The 20,578-nt window shown below is 40.0% G+C and overlaps 3 protein-coding genes across 3 annotated transcripts; 2 read left to right on the top strand and 1 right to left on the bottom strand.

The window, feature by feature from the left end:
* Positions 1-148: 148 nt before the first annotated feature.
* Positions 149-4,352, top strand: LOC128252236 (heat shock 70 kDa protein cognate 4). The gene is made up of 2 exons (XM_052979801.1): positions 149-304; positions 2,068-4,352. The coding sequence occupies exon 2, from the start codon at positions 2,068-2,070 to the stop codon at positions 4,021-4,023; it is 1,956 nt and encodes a 651-aa protein (XP_052835761.1). The 5' UTR covers positions 149-304; the 3' UTR covers positions 4,024-4,352.
* Positions 4,353-4,942: 590 nt separating this feature from the next.
* On the bottom strand, positions 4,943-9,085 carry LOC128257950 (putative ammonium transporter 2). Its single transcript, XM_052989268.1, has 4 exons — positions 8,632-9,085; positions 7,519-7,651; positions 7,201-7,463; positions 4,943-6,377 (listed from the first exon to the last, which is right to left on the bottom strand). The coding sequence occupies exons 1-4, from the start codon at positions 9,072-9,074 to the stop codon at positions 5,507-5,509; spliced, it is 1,710 nt and encodes a 569-aa protein (XP_052845228.1). The 5' UTR covers positions 9,075-9,085; the 3' UTR covers positions 4,943-5,506.
* Positions 9,086-9,936: 851 nt separating this feature from the next.
* LOC128252415 (uncharacterized) lies at positions 9,937-20,562 on the top strand. The gene is made up of 22 exons (XM_052980104.1): positions 9,937-11,174; positions 11,276-11,605; positions 11,649-12,047; positions 12,101-12,226; positions 12,287-12,763; positions 12,824-12,952; positions 13,005-13,145; positions 13,200-13,310; positions 13,382-13,441; positions 13,515-13,571; positions 13,627-13,674; positions 13,778-13,894; positions 13,950-14,453; positions 14,531-14,575; positions 14,635-14,775; positions 14,888-14,902; positions 14,970-15,065; positions 15,119-15,295; positions 15,350-15,399; positions 15,459-18,531; positions 18,590-19,837; positions 20,388-20,562. The coding sequence occupies exons 1-22, from the start codon at positions 9,968-9,970 to the stop codon at positions 20,537-20,539; spliced, it is 8,703 nt and encodes a 2,900-aa protein (XP_052836064.1). The 5' UTR covers positions 9,937-9,967; the 3' UTR covers positions 20,540-20,562.
* The last annotated feature ends 16 nt before the right edge of the window (positions 20,563-20,578 follow it).

Raw genomic sequence — 20,578 nt, 5'->3', positions numbered from 1 at the left:
CTCGCCTGCTAAGGTAACGTAGTGTAAGCAGTTGTATATTCCTTTTGCAAGCTAAACAATGATGCAACTAGTCTGAAAAGGCCATTATCCCCAAAAACTCCACCACACAATATATTTAAATTAGTATTTTCGCTTGTTGCGCAACGGTCACACCGCCATGCTTCTATATAAGGCCGCCGCACATTCATAAGTGTGTATTTGTAAAAAAACGCCAGCCAGTTTGATAGAAGGTGCTCGGCAGATTTAAAGTGAAGTAGCAATTAAACGGTTATATTTTAGTACGTTCTAAGAAACAACACACAAGGTAAGTGCTTATTACTGTTTACTTATTTGTTATAAAAAGTGTTTTTCAATTCTATTAAATTAACAAGAGAAAAGCTTAGAGCTTGACCACGTGTTTTTTTATGTAGGTACCCAAGTGTTTGTTTTACTATTTAATCAATACTTGCATACTTAAAGAAACTTCTCGAACTTACGACCTCAAATGACTCACGCACACACATTCACATATGTACATGCATCAGCACGTTTTCGAGTTCTTTTAAAAACGAAAAGTAATTAGCAAATGAAAATTCTAGAAACAAGGCAGAAAAACTGCATATTAATAGTAAAAACGTGATTACAGCTATCTGGAATATTCCACTGGAAAATGTGCCGCCTTAAACTCACACTGCAACAAAAGACGCCTTGTATCTGTGTGTGTAGAGAAAACTTGCGTCACCCAATGCGGGGTCTTGACATTGCGGTTGCTGCTTATTTTTTGGGTTCCGAATAAATCAATGTCCAAATTACTCATCGTAATTGCTAAATTATTGCAAGTGTCACTGCGCTTTTGCTGGAATATTCCAGTGAGAAAATGTGCGGCTTCTCCCACGGACACAGGCACCAGCATATATGAATGCACATTTTTAATTTCATTCCCACATAACAATTCAGAAAGATGCTAGATACCCACCCAGACATAATTCAGATAAACATGGGTTTATTAATAGTTCTAACGGCCATAAATTTATACTTTATGCGGGTTTTTGAATTATATTTAGCTAGAAAACACGTTGCCAACCGGCATCCAAAGTACGAGCACGTGTGTTAGTGAGCGGGTAAAACTAATACACACGAAACTGTTTTCAACGCAATAGTCGTCTCTTTCTCGCGCGTTGCACGAATCACCCTCCAAAATGACCTGGCAGCGTGGTTTCTTGACTGTGTGCGTGCGCGTGTGTTTGCGTTTTTAGCATTCCAGAATTTTCGTCTTTGTCCATGCGGTTTCTTTTTGTTTTTTTTTTTTCTTTGCGCATTTCGCAGAAAAACGAAGGCAGCAGCTGCGTCGGCCGCCATTTATAACTCTCTCCTAACCGATCCGGCATTGATCTTGCCGTTTTCATAAATAAAAAAAACTTCCGACCGCTGGCATTATTAGTCATAGCTCGTGGTTCGCCAATTTCGTCAACCCGTTTGAGAAAAACATACGGCGTAAATGGTAACGTTAACAACGAAATTCTGGCTTTAAATGGCGAAATAAGATGGCGGTTTTACTAGGAAACACAAAATGTGTTCTACTTTGCCTTGGTCGTTATGAAAACGCATTTAACAACCCCTAACTACACAGAAAGAAACACAGAGATATATTGGTTTCTACACAACTTCTTTTCTTAGTAATGATATTATTATTATGAAATTATTATTAACATATCTACAAAATTTTAATATTAGCAATGTAATAATTACAATATCTCTAAGCCATAAATGAGCAGTGCATTCACCTAAGCCAAAAATGATTAGTAAACGTTATTTGGTTAATCCAATAAAACGTTTTGATTTAAAATTCCTTTTTCAATTATTTTAAATTAGATTCATTTTATTTTTCTCTGTGCTTGTTATACAAAATTCATAACGCAGCTGTCGATGTGTTTTCTATCTATCGAGTTCAAAAAGCAGCTGACGCATTTTACTATCACTTTTCTCGTGACAAATTTTACTTTTTATTGAGCTCTTTTTTTTGTATATTTTTTTTTAAAGTAAAAGAAAATTAAATTACTTAAAGTTCACTCCCGTTGTTTTTTCCAGATGTCTAAAGCTCCTGCTGTTGGTATTGATTTGGGCACCACCTACTCGTGCGTGGGCGTGTTCCAGCATGGCAAGGTCGAGATCATCGCCAACGACCAGGGTAATCGTACCACTCCATCCTATGTTGCCTTCACCGATACGGAGCGTCTGATCGGCGACGCCGCCAAGAACCAGGTGGCGATGAACCCGACCCAGACGATCTTCGACGCCAAGCGCCTGATTGGCCGCAAGTTCGAAGACTCCGCTGTCCAGTCTGACATGAAGCACTGGCCCTTCGAGGTGGTCAGCGCTGACGGCAAGCCCAAGATCGAGGTGACCTACAAGGACGAGAAGAAAACCTTCTTCCCCGAGGAGATCTCTTCGATGGTGCTCACCAAGATGAAGGAGACCGCCGAGGCCTATCTGGGCAAGACTGTGACCAACGCTGTCATCACCGTGCCGGCCTACTTCAACGACTCGCAGCGTCAGGCGACCAAGGACGCCGGTACCATCGCCGGTCTGAACGTGCTGCGTATCATCAACGAGCCCACGGCCGCTGCCATCGCTTATGGTCTGGACAAGAAGGCTGTTGGAGAGCGCAACGTGCTCATCTTCGATCTGGGTGGCGGCACCTTCGATGTGTCCATCCTGTCGATCGATGATGGTATCTTCGAGGTCAAGTCCACTGCCGGAGACACCCATCTGGGAGGTGAGGACTTCGACAACCGTCTAGTCACCCACTTTGTGCAGGAGTTCAAGCGCAAGCACAAGAAGGACCTGACCACCAACAAGCGCGCCCTGCGTCGTCTGCGCACCGCCTGCGAGCGTGCAAAGCGTACCCTCTCCTCCTCCACCCAGGCCAGCATTGAGATCGACTCGCTGTTCGAGGGCACCGACTTCTACACCTCGATCACCCGTGCCCGTTTCGAGGAGCTGAACGCCGATCTGTTCCGCAGCACCATGGACCCCGTGGAGAAGGCTCTGCGCGACGCCAAGCTGGACAAGTCGGTCATCCACGACATTGTGCTGGTCGGTGGCTCCACCCGTATCCCCAAGGTGCAGCGCCTGCTGCAGGATCTGTTCAACGGCAAGGAGCTGAACAAGTCGATCAACCCCGATGAGGCTGTGGCCTACGGCGCTGCCGTCCAGGCCGCCATTCTGCACGGCGACAAGTCGCAGGAGGTGCAGGATCTGCTGCTGCTCGATGTGACCCCGCTGTCGCTGGGTATTGAGACCGCCGGCGGTGTGATGAGCGTGCTGATCAAGCGCAACACCACCATCCCCACCAAGCAGACCCAGACCTTCACCACCTACTCGGACAACCAGCCCGGAGTGCTTATCCAGGTGTACGAGGGCGAGCGTGCCATGACCAAGGACAACAACCTGCTCGGAAAGTTCGAGCTGTCGGGCATCCCCCCCGCACCCCGTGGCGTGCCCCAGATCGAGGTGACCTTCGATATCGACGCCAACGGCATCCTCAACGTGACTGCCCTGGAGCGTTCGACCAACAAGGAGAACAAGATCACCATCACCAACGACAAGGGCCGTCTCTCCAAGGAGGACATCGAGCGCATGGTCAACGAGGCCGAGAAGTACCGCAACGAGGATGAGAAGCAGAAGGAGACCATCGCCGCCAAGAACGGCCTCGAGTCGTACTGCTTCAACATGAAGGCCACCCTCGACGAGGAAAACCTGAAGACCAAGATCGCTGACACTGACCGCACCACCATCCTGGACAAGTGCAACGAGACCATCAAGTGGCTGGATGCCAACCAGCTGGCTGATAAGGAGGAGTACGAGCACCGCCAGAAGGAGCTGGAGGGTGTGTGCAACCCGATCATCTCCAAGCTGTACCAGAGCGCCGGTGGTGCCCCTGGCGGTATGCCCGGTGGTCCCGGAGGCATGCCCGGAGCGGCTGGAGCCCCTGGTGCTGCCGGAGCCGGCGGTGCTGGCCCCACCATCGAGGAGGTCGACTAAACCATTCACCCACCCCCCACGCAACCATACAGTAACAGTTCTCCAAACTAAATACCAACCAAACAGTAGAAGAGTTGCTTAAACAATACTTGGATTCTAAATTAGAAACTCTCCAAACATTAAACAAAACTGAACACCCTCAAATATAATCGGGGGACGAATGACAACTGCTACTCCCGAGGATCATTTATATAAATTATAATTTCATACTAGAACAAAACCAAACACACTGCTCCTTAATAATATATATTATATTATTGTCATCGATCGATCATCCAAACAATATTTGCTTGTACTTGAATTCAATAAATTAATTTGAGAATTGCAAAGCTGGTGTTTTATTATTGCTAAAGTAATCGTTTGTAGAGATTTGTAGATTTGTAGAAAATAAGTTCTGGTTAAAATTAAGAAACAATTGTTGGCTATCTCGGATAACTATGTACCAGTGCATTATCTTATCATATTATCATATTTAAATGGACGCAGACATGTGCGTGCTGTGTGGAAAACACAAGAGGCTGATAATACAAGATTAGGGACTCTGTTTATAGAACATAAGTTGCTTGGTTCGGTGCTATCAAGGCTGTTTTAACTCGTAAGTTTGTTAGTTTTTACACTTTTGAGTTTTGCAAATAGTAAGACTTTTTTCTTTCATAAGCAGAAGTAATTTATTGAGGCACAATTTATTTATTTCGTTTAAAAGTGGACTGTTAACAAGTAAAGTATCAATAAAGTTTAAAAATTTTAAACCTAAAGTTGGTAAATTCCACCAAAAAACTTAAAAGTTAATTTTATCTTATTATTTAAGGATACAAAAAAAAACAACGAAACGATGAGAATAAATGTCCTAAGCGACAGCTTAAAACTAAATTAAAACAAAAGTATTAAACACTTTTGGATAGAATCGCATCAGGTTTTGCTTAAATCAACCACAAAAACCACTTCCTTTTTTCGATCCAAGCGACAACGTAATTTTTTTTTTAGCTATCTTAAAAACGCAAAAATGTAAAAAAAAACAAGCTTATCACAAACTGTGGGGCTAGGAAAGTGAAGCCTATTATCACTAACCATACAACATGTTGTATGTTTGTATGGTTAGTGCTATTATCAAACCTTAAGTTCTTTTCTAATATGCATTTTTTCAGCTTTAAAAGCGAAGTCCCTACAAGTATATAAGTTGCAGACGTAATTGGTGCCAAAATGAATGCATAGAATGGCGTATGTATATATTTTTATCATTCCCGTGTTTATTTCTTGTTTAACGATTAGTCACTGCAAACTTTCTAAACGTTAATTCTAGATTTTTCTGTGAACAAAAAAAGCTGACGAATTTTTTTTTAGAAATTTCTTGAGATTAAAGCAATTTAAGCAAACTAATTTAGTCAGATACATAGCTTTGTTGGGGTTATGTTTTAGCCACGTACATAAGTAGTGCTTTAAAATCTCTAAAAATGTGTGGCTAAGACACTGCCATTAGTGGGCCCTAATCCACCCAGGCAAAGTTGGGGTCCTTCTCCAACTTGGACACCTGGCCGAATACGGGTAACTCGCTGTTGTTGGACCTGTACAGGCCACCACTGATGCTCTTTCGGGCGGGGAGTCGCCGACTGAAGACGTTTCCCGCCGTCCGGGGCTTAAAAGTGATGTCCGCGTGCGACTGGCCGGTGTTCATATTCAAGTGGCCTCGAGGAGCACTCACCTGGTCCAGGTAGGATTGCCACTGCTGCAGCTTGTCCTCGGCCGCCCTCAGCTGATCGAGGCTGCGCTCGTGGCCGGGATTGATGCCGATGGGCTGGATGCCGGCCACATTCTTGAGATCCACCTTGATGGGCGCCAAGGCCGAGATGGCGCGTGACAAACCAATTTGGGAGTGACGAATCCGGTGCTCGGTGAGATCGGCGCCCAGCAGCTCCTCGTGCGGATCCATGCGTATGGGTATGATCTTGTTGATCACATACAGCAGCAGGAAGGTGGAGCAGATGCCCCAGCAGATGAGGCAGAAGGCCGAGAGTGTCTGGATCCCGAGCAGATACCAGCCGCCGCCCTTGAACAATCCGCTGCGTCCGTTGGTCGTGTCCAGCGGTATGGGATTGTCGGCGAAAAGCCCCACTGCTATTACCCCCCAGATGCCGCATACGCCGTGCACGGCACTGGCGCCCACCGGATCATCCACGCCCATGCGATCGAACAGCGGCATGGCCAGGACGCAGAGCAGCGAGCCGATGGCTCCGATCACGAGTGCCTCCCAGGCGCGGTACAGGAAGCACCCGGCCGTGATGGACACCAGGGAGCCCAGCACCCCGTTGATGAGGTCCATGATGTCCATGCCGCCGCCATGGCGCCAAAACGAGTATCTGTGGAGGGGACATATATTAAAAGTTATGACAATCTCTTTACATGTAGGTAATATGAATTTCTGTGAAATCATAGAATTCTAAATTAAGTTTGAATGGTTTTTATTTTACCACATTACGACAAAGTTCCCTTAAAAAGTGATTCATAATGTTAAAAAGAAAACAATAATTTAAGTCAAGGCAATCTAAAACTTGTTTTGAAAAATGAATGTTCTGACTTGTATTTTAAATTCTTTAATTATTTGTGTAGGGCTATATATTTTTATAGTCCATTTTAAAAAGGGGCGGGGTAAGTCAGCTTGTTTGTGCATTGAAGAAAGGAAGTGAATTTACAAAGCAAGTCAAGTTGAATAAAGTAATAATAAAGGTTTCATTGGCTTTTTTTTAAAATGATTGAATGACCTTGAAGCTATAATAAATAAGATGAATTATTAACAAACATCGTAATTTAAGCTATACCGTAGAATCCTTAGGTGATGGGACATAAGCTTGTTTCGAACCTTACTCATGAGCACCCAATTATCCTAAAAAAATTCGTGTAAATTTCAAAAAGTTCGATTTTCCTTTTCTATGTACCTTATTCTCCAAGCTTTAAGGTTTTCATTATTATTATTATTTTTTGTTTATTATTATTAAGAATAAATATTAGATTTGACAGAGGACATCTCCAGTCATGAAAGTTTGGTTAGGCTAGGCCAAGCACCATTACTTTAAACATCAGTGGGCTATTTTAACCTAGTTGAGAAGTAGTTCAAAATAAATACTAGTGACAGCCCCAACAGCTTTACCTACAAATAAGTAATCATAAGAAGCTAGCACTTACATGGAGCTGGTGAATCCGCCGCCGAAGGATCCCATCATGGTCATTACTGCGGCTCGGGCCGCATACTGCCACTTGGCTCCACTGACCCCGTAGGTGCTGCCCGAGTTGAAGGCCAGCCAGCCCCACCAGAGGACGAACAGACCCATGCACGCGTTCACGGGATTGCCCAGTGGCAGCGGATCATAGCCGTCGGAGTAGCGACCCAGACGTGGACCCAGCATGGCGGCCGACGCGAAGGCGGAAGCACCTCCAATCAAGTGCACCTAAAAAAGGCAATTATTTATTACTAACTTGATTAACTTAATGATTAAAACTCACAGGTCCACTGCCCGCAATGTCCACGGCGCCCAACTTGTTCAGGAATCCGTGCTCGCCCCAAACCCAACCAGCAGGAATGCAGTACACAGCGGTGTTTAGGAACGAGAACAGGCAGTACGCCTTGAAATTGCACCTGAAATTTCAAACGTATTTTGTATAGATCTCTAAAGGGTTATGCAAACACTACTTTTAACCTTTAAGACTTCAATAATCACCGAAGGCAACTTATAAAAAAAGTTTTAACACTTCAACATTTAAATAAAAGACTAACGTTTTAAAGTTATCCTCTGAAAATTCTTCTTATGTATTATTAAAATAAATATTAAAGTACAAAGTTTCTAAGAATGTATATAAGACCAACAGAGTTTTTAAGTAAGAAGTTTGAGGTTTAATAATTTAAAAATGTTAATTTACGAAGTTTTAAGAAGATTTATCAAGTGTACCAAAACAGATGATAAGGAAAGGGTTCGTAGGTTGGGACAAGCTTTGATTTTGATCTCTAGCGATAAGTTAAAAGAAACAAATGAGGAAGTTTATCTTGTAATCAATATATCGCCTCAAAAGACTTGATCTTTCCCAGTCCTATTCTGAAAAAGTGATGAAGTTTTGGATGCTCAAAAAAGCATTAAAAAATGAGCAATCCAATATTTGGTTCTCTTGTTGAAACACTTTATAATTTTCAAATATTTACCCATAAATTCTCTACTAAAATTTCAAATGATTTACATAGGCAGTTTTTATTGTCTTTAAGTTATGTTTAATTGAAAATTAACGTTGTCAATATGAATGGAAATAGTTTTAGCACGCACATTAAAAATGTTAATTCTGGCCTCCTTCCAAAAACCTATAGAAAAACTTTTTTAATTTCGGAATTGCTCTCGAGAAATTTAAATTGCACTTTTGGTTGGCCCCAAAATACGACCTTGACACTTCGAATTTTGATCAACTAACAAGACGATGTCAATATACTGGACTTTCCCAACTGGCAGACCTTTCCCCTAATTAAATCTTATAACGATTTAAAAGAGGATCAAATAATAATAATAATAAAAATACTTTCCTTTGGAAATTATTGAACCGGGAATGTTCTTCTTAAAAGTGTTAATTACCCACCGTTCTGCCATGGCGCCGCTGACAATCGTTGTGGCCGTGGTGGCGAACGACAGTTGGAACAGGAAGGCCGCGAAGATCTGGCCCATGAGGGCATCGCCCACCGGCGGATCCAGGAGGAAGTCGCCGATGGCGATGAAGGGATTGGAGAGTGGTCCTCGGCCAAAGCTCATGCCGTAGCCAAACAGCCAGTAGGTGAAGCCGCCCAGCACGATGTCGATCACGTTCTTCATCATGATGTTCACCTCGTTCTTGATACTCACACAGCCGGATTCCAGCATACCGAATCCCGTTTGCATGGTGAAAATGATGAACGAGGAGGTCAGCACCCAGTTGGTGTCCTCCACGGAGAGGTCATAGAGTCCGGGAATCACATAGTTGCTGTGATTCCTCGGCACAGCGACTCCAACTCCCTTTGCGGCCATTGCGGCCGTCGTGTTGTCCATGTCCGTTTAGTTTGTCCAGCGATTGGCAACTGCCAAAATAGATAGCAAGTCCGGCTACGAATGAAAGTGGCAAATTACCCGCATTTGATTTAAACGCAACTTAATCGCCTTTCAGCAATCATAGATTATTCCCTGTTCGTGTTTTTTTTTTGCGCACCCACTAATCTATTATTGTTGTTGCTATAAGGCTCTTTAGGGTTTAACTTGAGACTGGTTTGCATGCCGGCTGCATTTTACAAAATTAATGAGCGCATTTCGCGTGAATTGAATTTAACTATCAGCGGAATTTGAGATGCGGTCAGACTGCCGTCAATGAATTAAAAACAATTTAAAAACAATCGCAAAGGTTAATTTGACCAGCGGTCTAACAGTTTTTCAATGGCAAAATAAATTTAAGCATTTAAGCTAGTTCTCGAGAAGTAAACAATAATAATAAAAGGACAACAAATAGCTAGTAATAATCTTAGATCTAGAAACATTTATTTTACTCAGAAATACCTCTCCTAATAAGGACCTTAATATATTGTTCTCCAATTCCTAATTTTCTTATGAAAAATATCATTGTGTGTAACCAAATTTATCTTGAAAGATATAATCAGTAACACTTGTAAGTTATTAAATGTCATTAGAGTTACTTCATTTAATAGGATATATGTACCCACTAATGTATATTTATAGAATCCAAGAATAGGCCCCAACAACTAATATAAAATTCCCAATAAACTGTTAAGGCAACAAGTTTACTCGACGTCAGCTGGTGATATGTTGTGGCCCCAAAGGTGTTGACATGGCAACTTTTGGCCAGCTAGGTTTCCAGGCACATTCGGACACCTTCATCGGTCAGTATTGATTCAACATTTTTCCATGCATGGTGGTGCTTGATATACTAAAAAATGACGGCTGCGAGTTTACCAAGGGTTCCCGAGGGTCTGCGGGATCTCATGAAGGTGTACACCAAGGAGGTGTTACGTGAAAAGCCGGCTGACTTGTATGGCTTTTCGGCCAACTTTTTCAACGTGATTGTTGGTGAAAAGTCACACCAAATGGTGCGCAAATACGAGCCGGTGCAAACTTATGAAACCATCATGAAAAACCGAGTTCGCCAGCAGGTCCCTCTGTCCCTTGTGTTCAATATAATCCCCGAAAAACTTACCGATCTAATCAAACAATTTATAAAGGCTGTTCTAAAGGAAAAACCAGAGAATATATACATATTCGCGCAGGAGTACTTTCAGAGGATGTCCAAGGAGAAGTCGGGTCGAATTGAGTACAGCAAATATTCGACATACGAAAAGTCATTAAAGGTGAAAGAAAACGTAGCTCCAGTATCGAAGGTAACCTGTGAATGTGGTCGTACACTAAGTGCGAAAACTCAGGACGGGGAAAACACGGCATCCGCCTATACAGACACCAAGTTAGCTGAGGCGGATCAAAGCACATTTTCCAGCAGCATTTCCTACTTGCAATCGGTTGTCATTATTCAGAGAAATTTTCGCCGATATCTCAAGCAGCGGAATATAGCTCGAGAGAAAGATAAATGCAACAGCGTTGAATATGTGGCAGCAATTCTTTTGATTCAAAGGCAGGTGCGTGGCTTTTTGGCCCAGAAGCGAGTGGAGAAACTTAAAAATTCACGTGACGCACCAAAACCCAAGGCTAAATTTAACACTGCCGACTATATGAAAGCCGTTGTCGTCATACAGCGACATTATCGCATATATTTGACAAAGAAGCGGGAGCATAATCGATTGAAAAATGGCCCAGTATCCTTAGCAACAGCCGCCATTGTAATCCAGAGAGCCTTCAGGAGGATGGTGGCTTTACACAGGGCCAAAAGAAGTGCATCTTCGGCTGCTGATCAAGGCGAGGAACTCAACGACAATGCCTCCGAGACCGGCTCCTACACATCCGTCTCCACCGCACTCCTCTCAACGGAGTCCACCGAGCTGGGCATCGCCAATTACGAGGAACGAGTCCATCAAAAAATTATTCACGAGGACGAGGAAGTGGAGAACAATAACGTTGATGTCGGCCTTGAGAAGGAGTATTTCGCAGAACCCATTAAAGGAGCAGAAAAATCAATACAACAAAGGAAAAGCGGTAATAAACCATGCCAGTATTTTCGCATGAAAACACATTCCTGTAATCAAATGTTCTTAATTTTGTCGTGTTTTAATGTGTAACATTTGATTACTTTTCAGAAATCCTTAGTGGTGCTTTAATCGAAAACATGATTTGTAAGCCTAATTTGGAAAATATTATGGATTTTAATAAGGAATCAAAAGATTTAGAAGGAGATGCAGAGATGATACCTTCGGAACTGGAAAGCATTAAGGATTTTACAAACGAATCAATAGATTTAAAACTAGTTGACGAGATTTCCACGGAACCTGGCGATGAAGCTGAAAAAAATATAGCTAGTCAAGTTCTAGGACCTGAAATTAAAACAAATAAAGCCAGCTTAAATCTAGAATCAGCAGCTCAAACCGGATTTAATACGGAAAGGGGCGAAGAAAAACTGAAATCAGCAAAAAAAAGCTGATTTTGAAAGTGTTAAAGTTAGCTTTGATGAAGATTCGGAAACTCAAGCTGGGATTAAAGATAAACCCTCTATAAAAGATATGGATACTATAATCCTTAAGGAAAACGAAGGCACAGATCTAGTTGAGCGGGAAGATCACGGATTTTCAGACAGTAATTTGGCTAAAGAAATTGAGAAAAAAGAAAATGATTCAGTAGGACATGCTTTGAAAACAATGGATGATTCTTTTGATAAATTGGAAGATAAGCATAATGACGAAAAAGACAAAGCCAATGAAATATTTAAGATACCACAAAATATAAGATCTGAAAGCGAATTACAAGAAGTAATAGTTAAAACCGAAGTTTCCGTTTCTCCAGCTGTTTCGATTGAAATTGAACATGTAAAAGATATTTTAGAAGATTCCATTTCAGCTCAACACGACGCTAATGGTATGTAACATTAATCAAAATATTAATCATAATTAAAAATTGTTATTTAACAGTTGATTTAGCAATGGATTTAAGCGATATAGACCTTTTGGCAGATGAGTCTTGTGTTAAGCCCACTATTGAAATAGATAGCTTTAAGTCGGTTTTGGTCAATCATAATCGAGATGTTCGTGGGCAAGGTACTTAAAACCATATAGTCCTAAGCAAATTCATATTATTAATTTCAAAATCTCCCATAGAATCTTCAAGTGAAATGAATTTTGAAGCATCTACAGACCCGCTAGACAAAATCAAAAATGAAGAATCAGTTGTGTTGAAAAGTACGCTTTCTGAAAAGGACGCTTCCATTGAAAATGAAAATAAACCTTCTCCAATATCTAGAGAAAAGAGAAGTATTGAAGACAAAGAAAGTATTCAGTCAAAGTCGGAAATTCATGAGCCATCGACAAAAGGTGATTTCGTTCTCCAAAATGAATGGGAAGAAAACTTAAAGCCAATTATTCAGGATGAAGTTCAAATAAGTAGAGACAAAGTGTTTGACGAATCATCGGAACCTATTTCAGCAATGGAGGAAATTGCTAGAACACAACCTAATGCAGAAAATGAAAAAATTTTGGAAAGTATTGAAATTGTGACAAACAATGTAGAAGAATCTTTGGAGGAAGTACTCAAGCCGATGAGTGAAGAAAGCTCTTTGGACATTCCTGCCCAAGTTGGTAAGATAAAAAATAAGATAAGAAAGATAAACATTTTTTTTATTAAATCTCTTTTTTTAGATGAACCGATAAACGATTGTAAGGAAATTATGGCAAAAAGCACAGATCATACGACTGACAATTCCCAAATCGAAGATGAATCTCTTAAACCTGAAATCACAAGTATTGGGGAATCTTCCGATTTGTCAAGTATGCTTTAATTTTTTTTAATAATAACAAACTACTATAAAAACAATTACAGGGGTTGAGGCTGAGCGAGAAAGTAAAATATTTGATGACTTAAAAGCTAATAAGGAAGACCTTGAAATTGTAATCCAACCCGAGTCTTGTGAATTGGATACAAATGTCGAAAACAGTTTGAATAAATCAGACCATTCATTAGGTAAGTATTTAAATTATTATATTTACAACTTCATTCCCTATGTTTTTATTCCAGAAAAACTTTTACCAGATGAAACAGAAATGGAAATTAAAAAGCTTTCAAACCAGGAGACTTTACCAAGAGGATCTGAAAGTTTAGAAATTGAAAAGATTTCTCCAGCTGAAGGTGAAATTGCCATTATTAACAATTCTGAAGGAGCCAAGACTGAATTCCATAATTTTGGTGTTTTGTTGAAGGGGCGGAGGAAAAAGTCAAACCAAATGAAATTGATTCTTTTAAATCGGCGAAACTGAATAGTAAGTATAGAATTAAAAAGAGAATTAACAATTTAATTTCGTGTTTAATAAACTTTGTTAATATTTTTAATAGATGTAATCGCCACTACAGATATAAATGATAGTGTAGAAGAAATTTTAGTTCAAGCAAGTACGTAATTTCTTTTCTATGCATTTTTAGTTGTTAAACAATTTTCAATTTTAAGCTACATTATTGGAGCGCGACATTTCAGAGTCATTAAAAAATGATTCTGGTAAGTCTAGCAATTAAATATAGGATATTCAATAATAGAAAATAAATTGGCAAACATTTTGAACTGTTTTATTTAATCCTATTGTATTTATATGTCAATGCAGAGCTATCTGACACCCAAACTGAAAACAAGGCAGCCAATGAAGAAATAAAAACGAACAACGCAAATGCACCCCCACAGAGTATAATTACCAGTATTGAAGATGTTATGATTGCAGATGGTTAGTATTCGCTTTATTTCTTTGAATATAAGTTAATATGGTTTTTAAAATTCAGCTAAAGTTACAACTGAAGTAGCGAATATTTCACAAGCTGAAGACAAACAATTAGATAATGAATCTCTACCAATGGAATACGAATCAATGCACATTGAACATAGTGAACAACAACAGAGTCTAAAACCCAGTGCTGAGGACTCTGACATTGCCGATAGTAAGCAATTGCATAATTTCTTTAAATATTGGTTTCTAATGAATTTTAAATTCCAGCTAAAGTTCCAACTGAAGGATCGGGAATTTCTCGATCTGAAGACGAACAAGTGGATACAAGAAACTTTACTAATGGAATCCAAATCAATGCACATTGAAGACAGTAAACTACAGGATGAATCTAAGGAAATAGATCAAATCTTAACTGAACAATCAAAAAGTTTACAACTTGAAGATGAAGAATCGGATAAAAAACCTTCAACAATTAAACCCGAAACTGAAGAAGTAAAAGATGGTAAATTAGAGAATGAAGCTTCGGAATTAAATATTTATGTTCCTGAGGTTGCTAAAGGTATTTTTCCTAATAAAACTTTATAAACTTTTAAGACCGATCTAAGTTTTTATATATTTTCTATACACAATCACCAGAGGAAAAAGACAAATCTGAACCATCTGAAATATCAGAAAGTTTCAGTGAGTGCTAAGTAAGTTGTACAGATTTAATCGTTTACAAAAATGTTTCTATTTTACAGAAAAAGTATTATTAACTTCACAAGAAATAAAATTGCCTTGTGAAACAATCGATAGTCATAAAAACAGCGACGAAGATGTTGAAAATCTATCGCAGTCTAATGATGGAGTAATGTCTATGATAGACACAGCCATTGCAGTGTGTAAGTATAATTTCTATCAACTATCCTCTAATTAGTTAGTTACATTTTAAAGCTTACATTTTCAATTAACTTTTGTCATTCCGTGGAATTTCGGATAAAAGCGAGACTGCAGTTCCAGATGAAGAAGGTAGTAATTTTACAATTAATATATTTACATTCTTTTCTAAATAATGTTTCTACTTTGTTTATCATAGCTCTAGCTAATAAAATCCTTGAGTCTGATTCCATTGTTGAACCCACTATTAATAATACTAGAGAGGTCGGTAATGAAGAGAGTCTTGATCAAACAAGTAAGAACTTGACTTATTATTATTTATTGTATAAATAATCAATGCATCCTTAGAATCAGAACCGGGTTTGGAGAAAAAGGAGCCAGATGAAGGTCACATAGTTGCCCTCGAAGACGGTTCTCCCAATCCAGCAACCAAATCTGGCATATCCGATACCTTACACGTGGAGCAAAAAGACGATTCAACAGATTTAATAAAAAGTAGCCCTGATGCTGCGGAGGATACAAACAGTAAGCTAAAAACTAAGATTACTGATCCTTTTAAACAGTATTTTTGCATTAAAGCTGAAGAATCCAAACCAAAGAGGGAGTCACCTTCTGCCCCAAATCCAGATGTAATTACTGGTAAGAAATCAGAATCGAAAACCTTTTAAATTTGTTTTTAAATTAGCAGAAAAAATCTTCATTGCTTGTAACTAATCAATTAATTGGCACCCAAAATTTACCTACTAACCATATTGAGATTGAAAAGAACACCAAGAAGTTAACTAGCCCTAGTGTAAAAGATAAAGATATTGGCACCTTAACTTCGGGGCGACTTGTACCCACACCCATAGCTGAGTTGCAGCTCAAGTCATTCAAAACTCCCAACGACGATGGCGCCTGGTATGATATTTATGTGGAGCCCAAGCTGACTTCTGATCAGGATTCGGGCAATAATCCAGCCCCGGTTCAAGCTACCAAACCTGAGGCAGACCAACCAGCATCTTTAGGAGTAGAAGAACCTACTATTGTCGCAGAAAGAGTTCCGAGTTACTACACACCCCAAGAAATCGTAGAAGCCGTTGTACCAAAAGCTAAGAACTCAGTTTCATTTTTCGTTTCACTCGACCCTGATGATGGAAAACCCAAATACCAAATACCAAAAAAGTTTCGGGATCCATCAAAAGAACACACTGAAGAAGAAGTTGTAAATGACGACGTTGCTCAATCAGAGTATGATTTCGATTCCAACGAAGAGGAAATTGAAGTCATTGAAGTCTCGGAGGGCGATCCCGAGTACCAACAGACCGGAGGAACCAAGCTACAAACCATATTGGAACTTGATAATGAAAATGAGCAGTCCCCGGAATCTACAAATCAAAATACAGCTTTGGAACCAGCAATGGTAGATTCGTCCGAAGAAAATACAAATGAAGTCGAAAGTAATTCGGGAAAAACTGAAGTGGACAATATATCTGAAGAAAGCAATGAAAAGCTATTAACAAAATTCACGAAAAGTGAGACTGAGCATTTTGAATTAGCCTATAAAACTGACATTTTAAACATAACAAGATCTGTACAGATTATAGAAAGGGCTTACAGTCGGTTCAAAAGCAAACGTTTTTTAAAGGGTGAACCAGGCAATAAATTAGATTTGGAAAAGCAAAACAAAGCTGCTAAAATAATACAAAAGTGGGTTCGGGATTCTTTAATGAAAAAGTCCTTAAGAGATTCCCAGAAATCAAAAGAAAGTCTTGCTGCAAAGAAAATCCAGAGGGCTTATCGAAAATATGTGGAGAAAACAAAAGAAAGAAAATCTGAAAACGAAAAATTAAATAAAATTAAAAAAGAAAACAGTGCTGCACATGTTATTCAAAATGCATTTAGACAATATTTTCAGAGGAATAAAATCGAGCCTAATAAATTCCAACCCTCAGATAAATCAGAATTTGAGAAAAATCAAGCAGCCGGTAAAATTCAACGAGCCTACAGAAGGTATCTTAAATTATCCGATAAGCCAGCAATGACAAATGAATTACAGTCACAAGAGCTACAAGAAGTTTTAGATTCAGTGGTCGATACTTCCAAATTGAAATTATCCGATGAACAAGAAACGAGTTGTAGACAACAATCTGTAAAACTACAGAACATTGAGAAACCTTTAAATACTAGTTTGAGCTCAAATCAAATTATGAAAGAATTACAAATAGAAGACCCACAAGATGTAGAGAAGGTAATAAAAACAACTTCCAATCAAATTGAGTTGTCAAATTGTACCAACCAACCAAAAATGGTAAAAGAACTGAAGGATGAGTTATCATACGATGAACCAGAAATTATTAATGAAGTGCAGTCTGAAGAACTAAAGGAAACAGAAAATCTTTCGGGAGCTAAATCAAGTCCAATTCATACTCCAAAATTAGCAGATAATCCAGAAATTATAAAAGAGTTAAGGGCAGTTGAATTAGAAGCACAGATGCCTACGAAAGAGAATTTAGCTCAAAAATTAGAGGACCAACAACAAGAAAAGAACGAACCATTGTCAGATGAACTCATAGAAATAAAACATTCCTTGGAAGATAGTACAAGTCCTATTCATTTGTCAAAATCATTGAAGTCTCAAGATATAAATAATATCAAAAACCCTTCTGAAGTTAGTTTAAGTCCAACTCATACTCAAATTATAGCAGATAATCCAGAAATAACAAAAGACTTAAAGGTAGACGAATTAAAAAAAGAGAATCCTGCTAAAGAACATTCATCTATAAAATTAGCTGAGCAACTAACAGAGACAAAAAAATTAAAGTCTTTAAAAGACAGTTTAAGTTCCATTTCTTTGTCTAAATCATCAGATGAATCAGCAATTATTGCGGAATTGGTAGCTGAAGAACTGCAGGCAATTGAGAATCCTGCGGAAGATGGTTCCAGTCCAAAATCTGCCGATAATCCAGAAATTACTAAAGATTTACGGGAGGAATCATTCCCAAAGTTAGAGAAACCTGCGGAAGCATATTTAACTCCAATTCAAGATACACCCGAGATCAAAATTGAAATACAGCCAAATGAACTCTCATCTCAAGATAAACCTGAGATCATTATTGAATTACATTCAGATGGACTTCAAGTAGAAGAGACTCCTGCGGAAACTATTTCCAGTTCGATTTCTTCATCAAATGATGAACTTGACGGTGAGGCCAGTGCAGCTCTTGTCATTCAAAGAGCTTTCAGACATTATATGGAACGAAAAAAACTTGAAAACTTCGATGAGAGTTCCTTTGACTCGATAACCAGCTCCCGAATAACGGCCATAGAAACATCCAATTACCAAACTGCTGTAACACCTGTAGAAAGTTTGGTGCACGAAGCCACCGAAGAACCAGGCGAAGATGCGTCCAGGATAAGCCAGAAGTCCGGGTGGTTTGTGGGAACAACTCGCATAGTACCTAGCCAGGGAGTCGTTGAGGAACATCGTGGGGTAGAAACCGATCCGGATCCAGCTGTTGTCACTCGTAAAACTGAGCTGAACACCAGCACGCAAGTAGAATCAGTTGAAACCGTAGATAGAACGCATGGCTCGCTTGAATCCAAATTAACTCCTGGTATTAGCAGTTCGAATATCGATGAGAGTCTAGGCAGTGCATCTGAAAAGGATAATGCAGTCTCTTCTGGTTTAGCAGGTTTGACAGAGACATCTGAAGCTGGCCTTGGTTCAGTGGAGGATCCACTACTTCTAGCGCAATCCGATTTCGGTGGTATCGTCCAGGGTAAGTTTAAAATAAGTACTTTGCTCAGCATACCTCTAATATAACATTTTGTATTTAGCTTTAGATATTGCTTCAACTCAAGAATTGGTTAATAATTTTCTGGAGAATGAAATTGAGTACTCATCTAGGCAGGGAGCTTTTCAACCGCAAGCAGTTATAGAGGAACCTTGTGTAAAGAAATCTGCTTCACTGGTGAATCTTCTTTCCGAAGGTGAATCTGAGCCAGAAACTGTCAGTCAGAAGGCTGACTACACAGATTCTTCAGTATCTGAAACTACGGGCTTAGACACACTTTCGGCAGATACAATCGACAAGGCAACCGTCAAGTTGTCCAAGCCAGAGGAGGTGATTGAGAAAATGTCGCAGTTGAAAGACTCCAAGTCCCACGACAGACTGCCCTCGGCAGCACCCAGTTTTGATGAGCCCGTAGTGCGACCCATGAGTTCCCTGCAGGAACAGTACAGCCTGGATATCGAGGATGGCGATATTATCGTTTACAATCGACTGCAGCGGGAAGAAACCCGGGAAAGCTCTGCCCAGAGTGACTCCGTGGTCTTCGGTGAGGCAGAAGCTGAAACGGTCCAGCTCAATGAGGAGGAGTCCGGAAGAGTGCACTTAATGCGGCACTACACTATCGCAGGCGACGATCCGAGGGGCCTGTTCAGATCCGTGACAATTGATGATGCTCTGAGTTATGTGGAGATCGGAGAAAAAGACATGGCCATCAACAGCAGCAATAGTTTATGTTTGGACGACGAAACCTCGGAGAACATTCGCAAGAAGATGATGGCCTATTCGTTGTCCGAAACGGATTCCGATTACTTTGATCCGAGAAAGACCAGCACAGAGGACTTCGAAATAGACACGGCCATGGCGGATGCCATGGGCACATCCACCGAAACAGAGTCCACCATTGTTTCGGCGGCCACGAAAATTCAGGCCGGAGCTCGTGGCTTCCTCACCAGGCGAAGATTGCGCAGGGCGAGTGCTGGGACAAAGTCATCCACTTTGGACACCAAGGCGTCCTTCGGCAACGATGCGATCAGCGAGTCCCTGGAGCGATTCATCGAGGAGGAGGCCGCGAAAAAGATACAGGCCGCCTATCGGATGCACACCCGGAAACGCAAGGGACACAGCCGGAAAATGGAGGGCATCAGTTTGGAGAGCAACCTGGCCGCCAGGCGTCAAAAACTGCAGCGCGGGGATGCACTTCGAAATGACTCTACACCCGATGACGAAAATAGTTCGAGCACCAGTGGAGGGCAGGCTCCAAGAAGTTCCAAAATTGTGAAAAGCAAAACAGTTGGTAAGTAGGTTTTTACTATTGTTACAAGAATTTTAAACTATTGGGTATGATAAATTTCTCAATAAGATAAATATTTAATTAACACCCCAAGGTCTTAATAAAAGAACTTATGTGGGTTAAAAATAAGGCCTTTGACTACAGTTTTAGACTCTTTGGCAATAACATAAAGCTAAAAAGTATAGAAAAGTATTATTAAGTACTGAATGAATACTTACCAAGATACATTTATTTCAACTATGTTTATTTTTGGGTGTGGTCAATAATAGATCCAATAAAATCATAATTAAATTTTATTATATTCTATAAAACCCTGTTATATACTTTTTAGTCCTCATACATCTTTATTATTATAAACAACGACCCAAAGTATGCAACGAAATATTTAGTTTTTCAATCTGATGAAAACGGAATAAACCTCCTTTAGACCTTTTCCCATAGTATTATAATACTTGTGACTTATTTGGCACTCCCCGTTTAACCAACTCTCTCATTTTTTATTTTAAAGACACATTTTTTATCAGATATGTTTACTATTTTCTTTATTTTCTAGGCGATTCAAAATCGAAACCCGACATGGAGTTGAAGTGGTTAAAAATGAGGCAGAACTCCATGCCCGTACAAATTGATTGCGAGGTTTTCAGAGTTATTCCCAAGCACATGCGAAAACGTATAAAAAGCGCCGAGGCAAACAAACGAAAGTAAAGTATAAACAAGTCTATAAGTATCAACGCTGAACTATGT

Source organism: Drosophila gunungcola, chromosome 3R (genome assembly GCF_025200985.1).
Source record: "Drosophila gunungcola strain Sukarami chromosome 3R, Dgunungcola_SK_2, whole genome shotgun sequence".
Classification (NCBI taxonomy): domain Eukaryota; kingdom Metazoa; phylum Arthropoda; class Insecta; order Diptera; family Drosophilidae; genus Drosophila; species Drosophila gunungcola.
This window is presented reverse-complemented; position numbering and strand designations above follow the sequence as displayed.

Coding starts and splice junctions, on each gene's coding strand:
- LOC128252236 (XM_052979801.1), top strand. CDS start 2,068: ATGTCTAAAGCTCCTGCTGTTGGTATTGATTTGGGCACCACCTACTCG.
- LOC128257950 (XM_052989268.1), bottom strand. CDS start 9,074: ATGGACAACACGACGGCCGCAATGGCCGCAAAGGGAGTTGGAGTCGCT. Junction 7,464..7,518: donor ACATTGCGGGCAGTGGACCT/GTGAGTTTTAAT, acceptor TGCCTTTTTTAG/GTGCACTTGATTGGAGGTGC. Junction 6,378..7,200: donor GGCGGATTCACCAGCTCCAT/GTAAGTGCTAGC, acceptor TCCCCTCCACAG/ATACTCGTTTTGGCGCCATG.
- LOC128252415 (XM_052980104.1), top strand. CDS start 9,968: ATGACGGCTGCGAGTTTACCAAGGGTTCCCGAGGGTCTGCGGGATCTC. Junction 12,227..12,286: donor TCGAGATGTTCGTGGGCAAG/GTACTTAAAACC, acceptor AATCTCCCATAG/AATCTTCAAGTGAAATGAAT. Junction 13,895..13,949: donor AGATGTTATGATTGCAGATG/GTTAGTATTCGC, acceptor TTTAAAATTCAG/CTAAAGTTACAACTGAAGTA.